Source organism: Raphanus sativus, chromosome 7, assembly GCF_000801105.2.
Source record: "Raphanus sativus cultivar WK10039 chromosome 7, ASM80110v3, whole genome shotgun sequence".
Lineage (NCBI taxonomy): Eukaryota > Viridiplantae > Streptophyta > Magnoliopsida > Brassicales > Brassicaceae > Raphanus > Raphanus sativus.
In genome coordinates this window covers 834,058-851,952 of record NC_079517.1, presented here as the reverse complement: position 1 = coordinate 851,952, position 17,895 = coordinate 834,058, and the positions used below count along the sequence as shown (strand labels likewise).

The 17,895-nt window shown below is 36.9% G+C and overlaps 3 protein-coding genes across 3 annotated transcripts; 1 reads left to right on the top strand and 2 right to left on the bottom strand.

Moving 5' to 3' along the window:
* Positions 1 to 744: 744 nt before the first annotated feature.
* Positions 745 to 4,217, bottom strand: LOC108817991 (triacylglycerol lipase SDP1). Its single transcript, XM_018590834.2, has 3 exons — positions 3,962 to 4,217; positions 2,193 to 3,651; positions 745 to 2,037 (listed from the first exon to the last, which is right to left on the bottom strand). Exons 2-3 carry the CDS (start codon positions 3,621 to 3,623, stop codon positions 964 to 966), a joined length of 2,505 nt encoding a protein of 834 aa, XP_018446336.2. The 5' UTR covers positions 3,624 to 3,651; positions 3,962 to 4,217; the 3' UTR covers positions 745 to 963.
* Positions 4,218 to 7,648: 3,431 nt separating this feature from the next.
* LOC108817476 (calmodulin binding protein PICBP) lies at positions 7,649 to 13,024 on the top strand. Its single transcript, XM_056990399.1, has 3 exons — positions 7,649 to 8,187; positions 8,292 to 12,695; positions 12,772 to 13,024. The coding sequence occupies exons 1-2, from the start codon at positions 7,921 to 7,923 to the stop codon at positions 12,654 to 12,656; spliced, it is 4,632 nt and encodes a 1,543-aa protein (XP_056846379.1). The 5' UTR covers positions 7,649 to 7,920; the 3' UTR covers positions 12,657 to 12,695; positions 12,772 to 13,024.
* Positions 13,025 to 14,787: 1,763 nt separating this feature from the next.
* On the bottom strand, positions 14,788 to 17,139 carry LOC108815082 (uncharacterized). Its single transcript, XM_018587742.2, has 5 exons — positions 17,036 to 17,139; positions 16,631 to 16,825; positions 15,885 to 16,523; positions 15,432 to 15,763; positions 14,788 to 15,250 (listed from the first exon to the last, which is right to left on the bottom strand). Exons 1-5 carry the CDS (start codon positions 17,064 to 17,066, stop codon positions 15,041 to 15,043), a joined length of 1,407 nt encoding a protein of 468 aa, XP_018443244.2. The 5' UTR covers positions 17,067 to 17,139; the 3' UTR covers positions 14,788 to 15,040.
* Positions 17,140 to 17,895: the final 756 nt, after the last annotated feature.

Below are 17,895 nucleotides of genomic sequence, written 5' to 3'. Positions count from 1 at the left end.
TAACACCTACGGTCTAAATTATTAGTTAAATAGTTTAATCATTTACAAATTATAACAATATATGTAATGTTTTATATTAAACAAATGATAAAACTTCTATCATTTTATTTTTATAAAATTATACAAAATAATATTAATTATCATATAAAATAATTTATGAATAATAAATTACATACTAAATATTATTACAGTAACTAGATAAAGAACCCGTACAATATTATACGGAAACTCATTTTGTATTAAAAATATATGTTACAATATATAGTTTATAATTCTATATGGATAATAAATAATTAAATTATATAAATAATCATATTTAATATTGATAACTAAAATATAATTTACAAAGTATTTAATGTGTATATAAACCTTAATGTTTCAGTTGTTTTTATTAGAACAAATATTAAATATAATTGCATCTCCATTTTTAAGTTTATTCTTGCAATTTTCACATAATATATAGCACCAATAACTTCTTGAATAAATTTTAATATTTAAAATAATATTAGAACTATTAGTTCATACTTTTTAAATCAGTTACAATTTCTATGTTGGTAAAACAATTATTATTTTAATATATTTATTTACTTGTTTTATTTTTTAGAATGAATATTAAAGAGATTGAATTCTTAATAAATATATGTTGATTTATGTTAAAATGACCTTTCACATTTATAATATTACCTTGAATTTCTGGGAAAGTTCTTATAACACACAAAAATTTATTATACTAAACTAACAAAATAATTTAAAAAATCAACTAAATTGATAAATTATTTTACAGATATTTTCCACAAATGAATAAGTGAAATTTAAAACAATAATCAATGCAAAACATACACACAACACAAACCTTATGGCTTATAGTTATTCTATTTACAAAGCATTATAACTTTATAAACTCTCCTTGAACAAGAATCTAACTTCAATCAGTTGACAATCTCTTCACTCGGATCAATCAGTCTAAGCATCTATAACAGTATCAGACATCGGTTCGTGTAAACCAGAATCTTTTGAAGAAACGGTAACCGGAACTGAGCCCTCATGTTCTTCTTCATCATCATCATCATCATTATCATCTTCTTGGTCATGTTCTGAAACAGAGCTATTATCCATCTCCCTCTCATGTATATCAAGCTGTACACTCTCCGGCATCTCATTCCCGACACTCATTCCCAAGTCCTCTCTTCTAACAACGTTCAACACAAAACCATTACTCGTTCTCTCAGGCTGCAGAAGATCACCTTCAGTAACCGTTATCCTCGAACCGTTCGCTCCTCCAAGAACGCTGCTAGTTTCCCTCTTGTCACCTTCGCTCTCGGATTGAGCCGCCACGGATCTCGACCTCGGACTAAAGCTCGGACTAACCGGGCCAGGAACCGCTGGAGAATTGGGGCTGCTGCTAGTAAACCCTCTTGCCAACGCAATGTCGACGTCAAGACCGTGAACGAAGTCAGTGAACAGATTAGCAGAAGCTGTTCTCATCAACGGTCCACCAGTCCTCGTCCAAGAACTCAACTCCCCGCTCTCTGTCTCACTATCACTCAAGTTCCTCCCCGAAGACGCGTGAAGATTACTATTGTCAGTAACTAGGTCATCGAGTGAGCCAGTTGAGTTCTCTCTAGCAATGACGTTCCAAGACGGGATTCTCCTAGAAGCATTGAACCTCGTCGTCGAAGCTAATCCATGATGAGACGACGAAGAAGAAGCTGCTCTCTCGGCGCTTCTCTTGAGCCTACGCATATGGTTTAGAATGGCTACACACTCGTCAAGCGCGAGCTCGATCCCGCAGTTCGCTTTGATCGCCGAAAGCTTCTCCCAAGTGCATCTCCTTCCTTGGTTAGCCGCTTTCTGAAGCTCCACGTGAGTAGGGTTCTGTATGATCTTAGAGTACTGAGCAAGAGTAGCAGGCATCACAACCGTTACATCACCTTCCCACTCCTGAGCAAACAGCTTCGCGAGTCCACCTAGTGGGAAACCAAGCTCTAACACCTGGTTGCATCTATGTTTCACCTCCATCTCCACTAGATGCGCAAGCTAAAACAAGTAGAGAGAGCGGTTATAAACAAAAGGAAACATAACAGAGACTTAAAAAGATATGTCGACAGATAGTATTGTCGGATAATTTTCTTAATAATTGTAATATCATAATAAATCAGCGTTAAAAAAATATATATATATGTCAGACATACCTTGGCAGCGAATCTACCACCATAAGCTCGAATTAAATCCTTTAGACGCAGCAACGGAGCAATGTGAGGATTAGCTTGACTCACGATAAAATGATTGACATTGAAGAGCTCCTTAAGCTGCATCATAGGCAAATCAACCTCCAAACTCCCATCTCTCCACCTGCGTGTAGATGATGATTTAGTAGTACCTTCCTCTGGATCCAGATTAAAAGGCGGATGATACGGCACGATCTCTCCGCTTCTATCTTTAGCCATTAGCTCCTGAGCTTCGAAGAGACCAGGAAAAGCGCAAGAAGCAGTCACCGCGCTCCATATCACCACGTGAGGAGAAGTCAGATAGTTAAGACACCGAGGAGGCTCGTGCTTTCTCGGCGAGCAGACCGTTATCCCGAGTACCCTCCCCGTTAGATCGTAAGCCTCTTGGAACGTGAGGTTGCAGGTGAGGTTTCTAAGCATGCACTGGAGCTGTCTGATGTCGTGTAACGCTCCTTGCGTCATGACACGTTTCACGATCGTGAAAACGCTTCCTAGCTGATCGAAGAACTGGAGAGAGTGCAGAGAGTTCTCGAAGAAGCTCTGCAGCTCTGGCCAGGATCTCGAGGCTACGACCGAGCAGATTATGGAGCCGACGCTGGAGCCAGCGATGATCCGAGGCAAGAGCTTATGCTCGACCAAAGTCCTAACCACACCGACGTGAAACGCACCGAGAGAAGCCCCGCCGCTGAGAAGCAGAGCCGTTCTACCGAAGGCGTGACGCGTCTCGTGCATGAAGGAAAGCTTCTCCTCTAGAGAAAGCTCTTCTAAAGAGTCAGAGTTGTTACACACCATTCTCAGCTGAGTAGAGACCTCGTCGATGTACTCTTTTATATGTCTAGGAACCTGAAGCCTGCCTTTGTGGAGCTCAGGGTTACACATGTTCCCGAGGTTCCTCACGAGATCAGCTCTCATACAGAACATAATGTCTCTGAGAGAACCTTCTTGGCGACGATGACGAAGCTCACAAAGCTTGTTCTTGACCAACTCTTCATCGTAGAGATCAGATTCGTTCAGTTTTGGAGTCTCTTTCTCTAGCATCTTAGCAGCGTGAGCCCACTCCTCGTAAGTCAGAGCAGTGCGCATCATGTTCCTCCAGAACTTCCTCCTGTACGCCATCTCCGCCTTAGCCTTCACGTTCGTGTAACGTTTCAGCACGAAGGCGATGATCGTGACGACGGCTAAGATCCCTTGCGGGTTACGGGGGTGGAACCAGGACACGAAGGGCGAAACGGCGAGCTTGAGTGTGAGGAACCAGTGCAGTAAGAACCGAAAGAGATCGTGTCTGAGCTGTATCATAGATTTGCAGAAGAGGACTCTGAAGGCGATGGTTCGACCGAGGATGGATGTTGGTCCGATCGAAAAGGGATCAACATTGGCCTCGTTACTTATATCCATTGGGAGATGATTGTATGTGTGTGTTTAGCTGTTAAAGACAACAAAAAAAACAGAGTCTTTGAGTATTAGAGAAAACAGAGTTTGTGATGATCTGAAACCAAAGTCAGCATTTTTTTTCTTGTTTCCTCAAATTTCACTATCGTAGAATCTATCACGAGCTACACGAATCTGCAATCAAGTAAATGAAATTGAATTTTATAAGGAAAGTATGATCCTTTTTTGCGTTTTGAACCTAAACAGAGAGCTTCAAATCGAGATTCCGACGAGATCATGAGCTCGAATAATCAAAAGCCCAGTAATCAAAATACAAACTTTAATCGAGAAGAGAGGAGATTTACCTGAGCGAGGGAGTTGGGTAGGAGGTCAGAGAAGGAAACAGAGAAGCAAGAGGAAACGTGAAGCAGAGAACTTTATTTACTCGGTAAACAAAACATAATAAATGGTGGAATTTTATAAAAATAAAATAAAAAAGGAAGAAGATTGCATTGGGAATCACGATGAGATAAGAGAGGGCGATGATAATGGTGGTGACGCGGACGCTGGACTCTGCCGATCACGACGGCTTCTTTTTTTTTTCTCTGCACTTTTTTGGATAAACGTGTGAGAAAAGAGAGAACAGACAAGCAAAAAAGTCGTTGGATAAGATTTTACGCAATTAGCCACGTGGATTGAGAAACAGCGAGGTGTGTTGGTTTTAACAGCGTGTAGTTTCAATGAAAACGACAGATTGTGTTTATCTGAACGCCGAGTTTTTGTTTTTCCTCCTCAATACGCTGCGTTTTAGACCAACATATTGACACCAAGACAAATGTATGCATGGGGGATATTAACAGCAAGTAAACGCTAATTTCTATCATAACAATATGCAAATTATTTGATCGTATTAGAGGACTGTTTTCTCTGTGCAATCTCATAATGTAAATCAATATTTAAACCATGTTTTCATATTAGAGTGCTACTTAGACGAAAGAGTAACAAAGAAAAAAGATATCAAGATGAAGGAATATACTTATAAAAAATTGTGCAGGAATTTTACTTTTTCAAAACTTGGAAAAATAAATTTTTGTAATGTAAAAGCAGCGAGAAGTCAAAAATCTGCAATGCATGAATCCAATCATATTCTCTTGTTTAAAACTTTTCTTCGAATTTTGTGTTTCGTTAGTATACAAGAAGAAAACTTATGAATACATTCTATATAGAAGCTGAAGAGCCCTAGTTGTCTAGTTAAATCAAACAGGAAGCATGGCTCTCCTTATCAACAACGTGAGGTTTCTTCTTCTTGTTGCTACAGCACTAGTGATATTGGCGATCGCTTCCGTAGCCGGAGAAACTTTCCCGGATGATCCTCCGGTGAAGCATGATTCGGCAAAAAGAGATACGGTTTGGGAAGAAGTGGTTCACGATGAGTATGGTGATTGGAACCCGACTCCAATAGTTCGAAGAGGTGATCCAGCACCTGTTCTTCGAGATGTTACACGGCCACCACCTTAATCGATGGTCTAAGGGGATAACCAATTTCCATATCATTGTTTTGTTAACGATAGTCTCTCTATTTTTGTTTGTTTGGAATAGTTATAGGATCTTTTGATACGTTTTGGGTTTACGTTTTCATGTTTTATTTCTAAGCATCTATATAATTATATTATATTAGTGGAGAATTTCAATAACCAGATCGTTTGGGTGTCTTTTTCTTTTGCTTTGAAATGGTGATTAAAAGTATATTATCACATATCCAGATACTGGGTTTCTATATTTAATATCAAGGGCTAATTTATAACTTTGTCAGTGTCGATGTCATGCATCTGAACAAATTGTATAATTAACAGGAGAGAAAGATTCAAGAGTTGATAATCTGGTGTTATTTAATTTTTCACCATGTTCAGAATAGCGAACGTACGTATCAATAAAAACTTAGAGAAAGCATAGAGGACATATATTAAATCAATTTAACATTATGCTTTTGTAATAAACGTGTATACTAAACATCAGTTAGTTGTGCCGAAAAAATGCGGACACATTGAGTGAGATCTTTATCGGAAGATTAGTAACACACTAACACACGGCAAAATGATTCTGACTATGCATGGTTTACATTATACTACAAGATTATCTTACTTCTACTAGTACACCATTGATAGTGTCTATAGATGTATCAAAGCGGTGATCTCGGCAGAGAGATTTTAAAATCACGTGGTATAGGTGTCATCGACACACACTTTTCATATCTCATATGGATCCCACATGTAATTACGCGTTCTTGTTTATTTTATTTTTATATTCGTTGATCTTACTATCTTTCTGGACCTGAGTACTATATCATATAATGTTTTTATTCTATTTTTATATTCGTTGATCTTACTATCTTTCTGGACCTGAGTACTATCATATAATGTTTTTATTCTTACACTGGCAATGAAAAACTGATTTACTTGAAATATTTGACCTTCTGAACTTTGGAAGATGATTTAACGTGAAACACGGCCTCATACATCATAATGCATCTCAGTGAATTTACAGTATACTCTCAAGTCTCAATAACATAAACATGTAATGTGTTTTTTCTAGTCAACTACATGTTTGGAGTAAAATCATCTCCAACCCCGCTCCATTTTTAACTCCAAAATGAAGTAATGGCTAGGGTTACTCCATTTATGGAGTAATCTTACACATTACTCCATTTTGGAGTTAAAGTTTTTTATTTATGAAATGGTCCTTTAAATCTTTAATGTTTTTATTTCTTACTTAAATAATATATCAAATTGATACAATAACATAAAAAACAAGATATTTCATTATTTAATAATCTGATATTCGCGCTTCTGTATTGTGAAATGACCTTTCGTTTTTGAAAAAAAAATGTTATATGACATCATGACTACATATATAATTTTATGCAACATGATAATTGATGATGAGCGTGAACTCGATGCACCAATTGAAGTTGCAAGAGAAGCTCTACCTCTAGAGATCGAAATTGCAAAAAATGAAAATGTCCGATTTCAAATTTTTTTTGCCGATTTAGAAATATCAAAGATAAAAAAGTTCATTTTTCAATACGAAATGCATTAGTTGATCATTTGTGGAAAAAAATATTCTAATGTTCACTATTGAACCAACTTATATATTATGTTTTATTCTATTTTTATGATTTCTTGTACCTTTTAATAATAAATATTTAATTTTAATAAATTATATTTTAAAGTATATTTGCAAATATAAAATAGTTGAGGTTAATTGGTAAATTTTTATAAGTATATGACATTATTAACAATTATTAACTATTTTACAGTAAAAAATAGAGTAATACATTGGAGTAAAACATTACTCTATTTTGGAGTTGCACAATTTTGGAGTAAAATTTGGAGTAATACATTGTAGATGTTCTTGCAATCTCGCTTAACTGGAATATATCTCTACATTCTGTACTACTAGTATAAATAAAGAGTCTCATAAATAAATATCGATCTAACAACCCACATTCATTGTCCAATTAATTCTTGCATCAATTATTTTATCTATAAACAAGACGTTAATGAAGACAGATATTTGGTGCATCGTGTTGTTTTTTCCTTCTTCCTATTTTCATTAATTAAGGGTATTTCAGTTTATTTAGTCAATGAAACTCTTTCTTCTCTGTTTTTATCAACAATAAAAAAAACTGATGTGCAACCCCCTAATATGTATTTAACTCTCAGATGTTAGACTAAGGAATTGACATAATAAACTCTTTAAAAGTTACAAAACACTTTACCTGTTCAATTAATTAAGAAACTGTTTTATGCTTCTTTTTGTTACTTTTTTACAACTTAGCAACATATAATATTCCACTATACAAAACTGATAAATATGGTTTTTAATCTATAAATTTCCATGAACTAGTTATGCAATTAGTTGACAAAAAAAACTGGTTATGTAATTTAATAAAAAAACAAAACATTTTGTACTATAAAAGTGAATTTGACTTCGTCGTTTTTATATAGTTTACTGAGAGTTACTCTCCGTCCATCGCGTAAGAAAGCGAAATAAATATTTATCAACAACACGGAGAAGAAGAAAACGGTGGAATAATAAAATTCAATTTCGACGACTCTCATCAATCATCTTCGAAGAGTGTTCAAACACGAATGAAACCAAAAATAAAATAAATAAAAAAGTTATGATCTTTGACGAACAACGAGAATCATACCAATGTCAATTGCGTCAATTCTGATCATCTAAGAAAAACAGAGAGACTTCCGGTAAAAGAAATCAATAAAGCTCGAGACTTTAGGACACGACACAGAGAGAGAGAGAGAGAATGTCGAATCCGATGATGCTGTCGGAGAAATGGGAGAGCTCGAGTAAAACGAGCAGAAGAGAGCTGAAAAGGAGAGAGAGGAAGATGTGGAAGAAACCCATCAGGATTTCAAGATTGCCCAGTTTCACATCCGATCAGATTCCGGTCATCTTCTCCGGCTACACCGCCGAGTCGGAAGACTCCTCTTCTTCCGAGATGTCTGATGATTCCATCACTTACTCTACTAAATCATCTGACGTCGTCAACGAGAAGGAGAAGGTTGACCAGGCAAGTCCTCACATCTGCTCTCTGTTTTTTTTTTGTCATTGTTTCTCTCTGTTCTTGTCGGAATCTGAGATCTGTAAAGTTGATATCTTTTTTTTTTGGTTCAGGAGGAAAGTTCAAAATCGGTGAGGAGACTGAAGAGTATGAAGGTTCTTAGGAGACAGTCAACGAGGAAAGGACTGATGAAGATGAGATCTATGAAGCGTGTTACTTCACATTCAAGGAAGAAGAAGAAGAATCTTGATTTGATTTCCAGGGAGGAGGACTTAGGAGGGCTGTTGTTAGAGCCTCATTACTTGAGACCAACGAGCTCTTCAGCTTCCAAGAATGTGGAGAACATTCAGAAGAGTCTCCAAGTGGCTAGGTTGAAGAGAATGACGAGTTTGAGATACAAAGGGTTGCTCAAGGCTACTTGCTCTTCAGCTATGAAAGGTTCTCCTTCTTCTAAGAAGAGTGATGATGTGTGCAATTATAGGTATTGTTCTCTTCACGGTCGGCCTCATAGCCACCACGCTGCGGATAATAATAATAATAATAATAGCAGTGTTGTTCATGTTCCGTCTCTGAAGCGGTTTGTGTCGATGAGGAGGAAGTTTTTGAAGAGGCAGAAGAGTGTCAACCGGCGTTTGGTGCTGTTGAAGCGGACTTTGAGTAGAAAGAGAGGGCCTTCTGCTAATCAAGAATCAGAGCATGTGGCTGATGATGATGATGATAATGCAGACGGAGAAACCAATCAAGATGTTTTCGAAGAAGATGTTTCTAGCTGGGAGAACTGTGGAAGTGAATCAGAATCGAATAGAATATCTACTGAGACTGTTGATGATAATGGGGATGGAGGCAATGATTCAGTGGAGGCTGTTGCATCAGCTGGAGTAGAATGTGTTGTCCAGGAAACTAAACCGGAAGTTATGGATGATTCATATGGCAGAATTGACAAAGATATGGAGGAAACTGTGACTGGTCTGGATCATGATGATGTGAAGGTGAAGAGTGAAGAAACTGTGGGAGATAGTGAGGAAGTTTGCAGGGATGGTTCTTCTGGCGAACTGCGAGAAGAGGATGGAAAGAAAACTGAAATGGTATGGAAGGATGAAGAATCTAAACCGGAGAATGTGGATGATTCAGATGGAAGAATTGATAAAGCTTCCAAGGAATCTAACATGGCAGGTCTTGATTATTATAATGGGAAGATTGAGGGAACTAAAAGTGAAGAAACTATGGAAGATGATGAAGATGAAAAGAACACCGAAGATGTATGGAATGATACTGTTACGCTTGTTAAGCAAGCTTTTGATGAGATACTTTCTGAAATCACTGATGATGACTCGTCTGATGATGTTTCTGTTACAAAGAACGATTCTTTAGAGGGTGAATTGGCGAAAGAATATGAAGATGACTCAAGTGATTCAAGTGGCTCGGAAGTGAAGCCTATTGAAGGAAGGGACACGAATTTGACTGTAATGGTTTCTACTTCTCACATGGGAGAAGAATCTGGTCATAATAAGAGAGGTGCCAAGAAGTGGAGTTACTTGAAAAGAGTAATCCTTCTCAAGAGGTTTCTCAAGTCTTTGGATCGAAAAGAGAGGCGCAAGTGTACTGATGCTGAAGAGAATGAAACAATAATGAGGTTGAGGAGAGAGTTGGTTGGAGAGAGGAAGAATGCAGAGGAATGGATGCTTGATCATGCTCTTAGGCAAGTTATCAAGACTCTTGCTCCACCGCAGAAAAGGAAAGTGAAACATCTTGTCAAAGCTTTTGAATCTTTGATTCCTATTGGTAGTAGCTCTAGAGGTCACTGTGGTCTTGGAAGTCCTGGAAGAGAAGAGAAGGAAACAATGAACTCACAAACTATCTTGAGACACAATGATGACACTACTGATGATCTACCAGAAGTTTTATTATCAGGAAAGGATCTTGAAGAAACAAAGTTAACTAGAGAAGCTTCATCATCTCTGAACCTTGGTATGAAATCTGATGAAGATTTGGAATCAATAGCAGATTCAAGTTCTAGTCATCATCCTGCTGTGGAGGAAGTATTAGATGGGTTGGCTTCAGGTTCATCTAAAGAAGAAAAAGAAGAGAAGACAGGAGATTCTGAAAAGAAAAACCTTTCTACATGGAGGAACCTTATACAGAAGCACATGGGAGACAGTAACGAGAGAAAGGTTGATGAAGCTGAGAAAGATTACAGGTGGTCCTATGGAACTAATGAGATGACTGAGAAAGATCATGGTGACGCTGCTGCTGCAACTATTAAATCGTTTCAGGAAGCATTTGAAATGATCCTCTCTGAGATCCCTGACTCGTCATCTGATGAAGAGATTGTTTCGGAATCATCATCTAACTCTCTTAAAGAGGAGAAAGAAGAAAATCATGGTGAGACTAAAAAGAAGAGCTGGAACAGCGTGAGAAAGGTGATACTATTGAAAAGATTTGTGAAAAGCTTGGATAAAGCACATGTTTTCAATCCGAGGAAGCTGCGGAATCTACCTGTTGTTTCTGAACTGGAGGAGGGAGAAAATGTATTACTAAGACGTCGATCAACAGTGGAGGGAATAAGAACAGATGGAGAGGAATGGATGCTTGATTATGCTATGAGACAAGCTATATCAAGATTGGCTCCTATAGAGAGAAAGAAAGTGGAACTTCTTGTGCAGGCTTTTGATACAGTTCTTGATGGTCATGAGAGTGTTAAACAAACTAAGAGCACTGCCAAAGAAGGAACACTGAGAGTAGAGAAAGACTGTGGAGTCAGCAAAGATGAGCAGAGGATCAAAAATGTCTTTTCAAGCTTTCAAGTACATCAAAAGGACTTGAAACAAGAAGAGAAAGTTGATAACCTCCGGAACAATGTTGAAGCTGCCATTGAAGGAACAGTGAGAGGAGAGAAAGATTCTGAAGTCAGCAAAGATGAGCAGAGAATTGCAAATGTATTTTCAAGATTCCAGGTACATCAAAAGGACTTGAAACAAGAAGAAGAGGTTGATACTCCTCAGAACAATGTTGAAGCTGACACAGAAGGAACTCTGAGAGCAGAGAAAGATGAGCAGAAGATTGCAAATGTCTTTTCAAGAGTGCATCAAAAGAATTTGAAAGGAGAAGAGGAGGTTAATTCAACGCCGAGGAAATCCAGCAATTTACTTCCTCCTATAGGAAACGTTAAACAGCGGATCGTGGTTGAGAAAGAGAAAGATTCAAGAATGTGGAAGCTCATCTACAAACACATGGTGACAGAGAAAGAAGAAGAAACTAGTTCTTCAGTTGATGGTGAATGTGATGATGAGACTGTTAATCTTCAGATTGATGCTAAAAGAAGCGGAACAGTTACACTTGTTAGAGAAGCTCTTGAGAAGATTCTCTCTGAGATCCCAGACAACTCCTCTGATGATCAATCTATGGACAGCGCTACGGATCAAGAACTAATGGAAAGAAACTCTCAAGTCAGTGAAGAGCCGTCGTCTACCAACTCAAAACCAAAGTCTAAAGTGAAAGGATGGAACAATGTGAAGAAAGTCATCCTTCTAAAGAGATTCGTCAGCGATTTAGGAAGACTCAGCCCCAAGACGCCACGGTTCTTGCCTTGGGAGCCTGATCCAGAAACAGAAAAGATCCGTCTGAGGCATCAAGAGATTGGAGGGAAGAGAAACTCAGAGGAATGGATGCTTGATTACGCTCTGAGGCAAGCCATATCTACGTTACCACCGTCTCAGAGAAGAAAAGTCTCTCTTCTTGCACAGGCTTTCGACACTATAAGCTTTTCTTCGACTCCAGGTTCGGCAGCAACGTCAAGGAACATCTCTCGTCAGTCCAGCCTTTCTTCTATGACGACGGTTCAGAGTGAAAATGAAGGTAACGCTGAGATACTAAGAGGTAAACTGAGAAAGCTACAAGAGGATCTCAAAGAGACTACAAAAGTTGATGGTGATTTGGAGGAGAAACAAGAGTGTTCGAGCTTGTGGCGGTTGTTATGCAAACAGATGGAAGACAACGAGAGAAACCAGACATTGCCTAAAGAAGAACAAGAATCAGAGGATGACACAACAAGTATGGATGGTGAGAAAATGGAAGTTTACAAAACCGAAGCGGTGGAGCTATTAGGAGAAGTCATAGATGGAATCTCACTTGAAGGAGACACAAGACAGAAGAGTGAAACTTCACAGGCATCATCACAAGTGAGGATTAACAGATGGAGCAGCGTCAAGAAAGCAATGCAACTCAGGAAATTCGTCAAAGCGTTGGAGAATGTGAGGAAGTTCAACCCAAGAGAGCCTCGGTTCTTGCCATTGGACCCTGGTGTTGAAGCAGAGAGAGTGAACCTTAGGCATCAAGAAACTCGAAACAAGAGAAACGGGGACGAGTGGATGGTCGATAACTCGCTTCAAGAAGTTGTTTCCAAGCTTACACCAGCTCGGAGAGATAAAGTTAAGTTGTTGGTTCAAGCTTTTGAGTCACTCTCCGCTACAGGGAACTGAGGCAAACAATGTCTTGTCGCACCGTTTCCCATTCATAAGGTAAAACAAAGTCTCATAACAACATAATAATCTTTACTTGGATTTCTACATTTTTCTATAATTAGTTTCTTTACAGATTTTACAGCCAGGAACCATGAAGAACGAGATGGGCATGCAAAGACTAAATCAAGGAACTGGAAAATAACTAAAGACATTAATAGTCTTTGCAATGATTTATACTTTTTTTTTTGTTCTTGCAATGACAATTCATTATGTTAGACATACATGTAATGTGTGTACAACAATACAAAAGGACGGTACTATATTGTTATTATTATCAGAAGGAGTTGAATTACAAAGTTATCCAATCTTTTTATGATTGCGGGAAATGTTTGATGTGATGCATAATTGTTTATATATATATATATATATATATGAAGTAAGCACTAACATAGGTGATGATCGACTTTGGAAGATAGGTTTAGCTGATTCGTACCTTTTACTATTGAAAAGTAGAATCCTTCTTTGAGTTTTTGGGTCGACCTTCTTCAACATTTTTGTTGTTTTCTTTTTATGATTTTATATCCTATTTAAATCATTCTTTTAATTTATATCATACTTTATTTCATACTTTCATTAAACTATTTACATCATTTACACTAATACTTAAACTTGAAGTACAAACTAAATTAAATTTATAACTATATTTACGCAAATCTGAAAAATTCGTCATAAAAAAAAACATTGCATGTAAGCAATATAACTCCTTGTTAACGAAACCGATTGTGTGTAATTTTGATCTATGTACTGTCTTACAAGTACGATTGCCTTGTTAGCATTTAAAATAAAAATAAGAATATCACTTGCATTTATATGACTTAATGCATCTGTGCTAAATATATTTTTGCCATAAAGTTCTTTATGTTTGTGTGTATGCTTATCACTTATAAACTTAATAGTTCATTTGTTCCATAAAACTTTCAAACGTGTTTATTTATATACTTTTAAATAAAACTACTATTTATTTACAAGTAAACACTATATAAACTGTTGTACTTGTTTTACAATTTTTATGTTTTATATTTAAAAATAAATATATTATGCTTTGTGCTTTATAATTTTTTTCGGGACGGCGCTGATCTTAATCTGCCTCAGGCCCCGTAAAACACTAGCACGACACTGTTGTTGTGGTTACTGTGTCATTATGAGTTTGTGTGGGAATCATAATATATACGCTTGTTTCCAGTATGTATGACTTGAGTTTCACGTTGTTTTATATTGCAGCTGCTTTCCTCTCAAGTCATGCTTCGTGATCGTGGACGTGAGATCTTTCTCTTTTTCCTTTTCTCTTCTTTTAGGAATTTGTTAAACTTGTTGATTAGAGTGTATATCTCCCATTCCGCAGGTGTAACAAGATCTAATGAACAAGTCTTTTCTGCGGCTATTTCTAAGCAGCGTAATCTCGGAGATCAACTTCCAAAATTTGAGCATGAGCACCCCAAAGGAAAAACTGGAGTCTACTTCTTTTGGGACTTCAACACGACACCTCTAAAGGAGAGCTGTGATGATGTACCCAACCTAAAGCATAATCTAACTTCTGCTCCTAAGGAGTATAAACAGGAATACACTCTTATGGAAAAAGAAATCGGCAAGAAATCGGCACCGGTTACGGAGACTTCGGCACCGGTTACGGAGACTTGCGTAATTTCACCCGGATCAATTTTTAAAATTGACTTTTTTAATAGAATCAATTCTCTTAAGCCTTTTCGACATATCACAACTTCGGATGTTACAATTCACCATTTCTCAAAGAACGCAACGTCCTTGTTGCGTCCCACGACAGGTCTCAAGACGCCTCTCAGGTCAGAACTGAGACGGCTAACCAGCTCTGATACCACTTGTTAACACTCCGATCCGTTCACGGCTAATGGGCCACCCACGCCCGCTCTCTCGGCCCGTGGGCTCCATCCCATCTGACGGTCGGTCGTTAATTTTCCAAGGCTCGAAATCATTGTTTACTGACCCTACAATCACCATTTGACCTTTCTCCGTGCTTTGGTCTCATTTACACGGTATCGTGAATCACTTTCCGATAGGTCATCCATCCTTCCACTACTCCAGCTCAAACACGCTTAACTCTGGAGTTCTAAACGGATGTGCGACGGAAAAAATAAGTCAACTTTGGTGACATAGATAGTCAAATCAATTCTTTTAAGCCTTTTCTACATATCACAACTTGGGATGTTACATGATGTTATTAATATCAATGTATGCCTATGCAAATCAACACGAGCAGAAGACTCACATGTTTATCATTTCAGGAGATCCCGACTTTGCAACAACAGTTGCAACATTGGAGGACAGAGGTCACAGGGTGTTTGTTGCAGTGCCTCCCCGTTCAAACATCATACTTCGCAAGTGTGGTACCATGGCTCTTCTTGCATTCTTGCATTCATTTCTTCTTTTTCTTCTCTCTTAGAAACACAATTCTTTGGGAACTTATGGAGTGGTGTTGATTTAAGTAAGAAGAGCCTTTCAGCTAGCTCTTGCAGAGTCCCTCCACATTTCAGTCCCCTTGCCTGAAGCTCAATCTTCAATCTTTCTATCCCCAAAACCTAAACCCAACCCAAACACACACAACAAATGATAAAGATACATCAATTTATGATCGATGGTGTGTAAGTGATACACAACAAACCGAGACAATTATTATTATTAATAGAGATTCTGACGTTTTATTGTGTTTAATAATAAGACAAAAAGACTTAGAATAAAAAAATTGAATCAATAACATACCTCCACATCTTTTGCTGAATTGAAATGTTGTAATAGACTTGTCCAAAGCCATATCGAGCTTACAGAACCAAGTAGGTCTTTCGATGCTGCGCTCTCAATTTCAGGTTGTACTAAGAGTACATTGTAACCTTTTGCTTTCAATTCGAGAAGAGTGTCCACAAACTCGATGTAGGCATAAGTACGGACAAACTCTTTGTCTTCTGACGAGAGGATTACCACCAAATTTAGTCCTGAAGTCTGATGATTGTCAAATGCCCATAGAAGAATGTCCCACATCATCTTATAAACTCTAGATTCTTTATCTCCAGCATGAGCATGAACTATATTTCCCCCTGCAAGAACGAGATATTAAAGGGAAAATAATTAAAAAGAGACAAAAAGTTTTTTTTTAATCAAATAATAAAACTAAAGAGAGACATAAAGTTTTTTTTTTTTTGTCAAAAGTCACTTCACCTAGGGAGAAGGGGGTTTCGACAGAATATTCAGAAGGCATTGTATTCTTGCTGTTACCGTAAGTGAATACTGACATGTCTCCATAATCATGAACTTTACTAGAATATTTGATACTGAAATATACTGACCGGGCAGAGAAACCTTCAGGCAGTGGACAATCCGACACGTCCCAGAAGACGCCGGTGGTAGCTTTTACAACTTTCCCTCTCGCAAGAGCATTTTTCTCTTTCGCCAGAGCATTTTTCCTTTTTGCGAAAGCTATCCTCCTTTCTCTGAGAGCTCTTTTCCTTTCTGCAAAGTAGTTTTTCCTTTTTGTAATAGCTTCATCGCCAACTTTGTCGCCATAATCTCCGTCCATGACAGCATCATCATCATCATCATTTAACAGGGTTATGAAGAGCCAATCAAGGCTTAAGGTAGGAAAATCAGCCTTCTTTGCTCTATCGGATTGTACCAAGAGAACATTGTGGTTTCTCAATTCCAAAGCCTTAAGAACACTGATCAACTCTGGTTCTTGTGAGATGGTATTTGAGACTACCATCACATTGCCTAGTTCATCATGGCAAAGACTGTTGTCCAATGCAAACAGAACAATATCCTTGATCATCCTCTTAGCTCTTTCAGATTCATCTTTCGGAACTATATATATATATATAAATATATCAAACAGAGATCAAGATTACCTTACAGACAATACACGAAGTAAAACAAACAAACAAACAAACAAAAAAGTCAAAGGAATTCACCTCCTATAGGGAAGAAGAATTGAGCTTCTTTCAAATCTGGCATTGGTGGTTGATCATCAAAAAACCAGATTGCCAAGTAACCAATAAGTCCCTTTCTCTCAAGAGCTTCCAAGACCTTTACATGAATACGAAAAGGATTGGTACCACAAGGGATTGGTAAAGTGCCGTAGTCCCAGAAAGCACCTGTGTAACCTACTGCAAAATAATAATAATAATAACAAGAACTCATTATAGATAAATTAGCAATGCATGATTTAATAGGACAGGTTGATCGACGATTTATATCTGCTGGTTTTAACTTGACAGATGGATCAGATGAAATCTAATACACACAACTATATATATATATATATATATATATATACAAACAATCTTGATCGAGCAAGAAGCAGAGAGAGATCTTACAGGTGAAATCTTCGGTTAGGGTTTCGGACATGTCTCTGGACTGAAAGAAAATTTGAGACCCGTAGGAAAAGAAAAGAGAAAAGAGAAAATAGAAAATTAGGGTTAATTATTATTTGCACGCGGACAGGAGGATTTTATAGTTGATTATCTCATAATTACACTAATTATAATTTAGAAAAGACTAGGGGATAGTATAAATTAATTAAATAAATATTTTAAAGAAAGAAAATAAAGCTAAACTCATGTGGCATGAGTAGGTTCTAGGAAGAATTTCGTAATTAAAAATCGTTTCTTTTTTATATTTTTTTTCTTTTTGTTATCATCAATTTTTTGTTATCTTCAGTTTTTAAATATTTTAAAACCCCCCATTACTAAAACACTCTAAAAGCATTTTTATCAGAAATTTTACATCAAATTTATTAACGATAAAATAATGTTTCTGTTCTTCAAAAAAAGATGCATGTTTCTATTTTGATTTTTTTTTTAAAAAGTTGAATGACATTTTGCACTTAACTTCAGATTTAGGACATTTTTATATTAATTTTTAAATTAAATACGTTAACCTTATATTTCTGAGATATTAAATGGAAATGTTGTATTATTGATAATGTATAAAATCCACCTCTAATGCAAGTTTTTAAATCTAATATTAGTAATTTAATTAGGTAATTCACATATTTGATATAAAAAGTAATTTACATATGTGTATATATATATATATATTTTATATATATTTAAAAAAAATCCAAACCACTCGCAAAATAGCATGTTACATAGAAGGGGTTTTATTAGAAATTTTAAAATACTTTAGAAAAAAAATATTTGAGTATTTCGATTTTCCGGATAGTTTCGTGTATAAG

What these genes read in the sequence shown, in the direction of transcription:
- LOC108815082 (XM_018587742.2), bottom strand. Translation starts at nt 17,066, where the DNA reads ATGTCCGAAACCCTAACCGAAGATTTCACCT. An exon ending in CGAAACCCCCTTCTCCCTAG is followed by an intron (nt 15,764 to 15,884) that starts GTGAAGTGACTT and finishes TCGTTCTTGCAG; the next exon opens with GGGGAAATATAGTTCATGCT. An exon ending in ATTCAGCAAAAGATGTGGAG is followed by an intron (nt 15,251 to 15,431) that starts GTATGTTATTGA and finishes GGTTGGGTTTAG; the next exon opens with GTTTTGGGGATAGAAAGATT.
- LOC108817991 (XM_018590834.2), bottom strand. Translation starts at nt 3,623, where the DNA reads ATGGATATAAGTAACGAGGCCAATGTTGATCCCTTTTCGATCGGACCA. An exon ending in GTGGTAGATTCGCTGCCAAG is followed by an intron (nt 2,038 to 2,192) that starts GTATGTCTGACA and finishes TACTTGTTTTAG; the next exon opens with CTTGCGCATCTAGTGGAGAT.
- LOC108817476 (XM_056990399.1), top strand. Translation starts at nt 7,921, where the DNA reads ATGTCGAATCCGATGATGCTGTCGGAGAAATGGGAGAGCTCGAGTAAA. An exon ending in AGAAGGAGAAGGTTGACCAG is followed by an intron (nt 8,188 to 8,291) that starts GCAAGTCCTCAC and finishes TTTTTGGTTCAG; the next exon opens with GAGGAAAGTTCAAAATCGGT.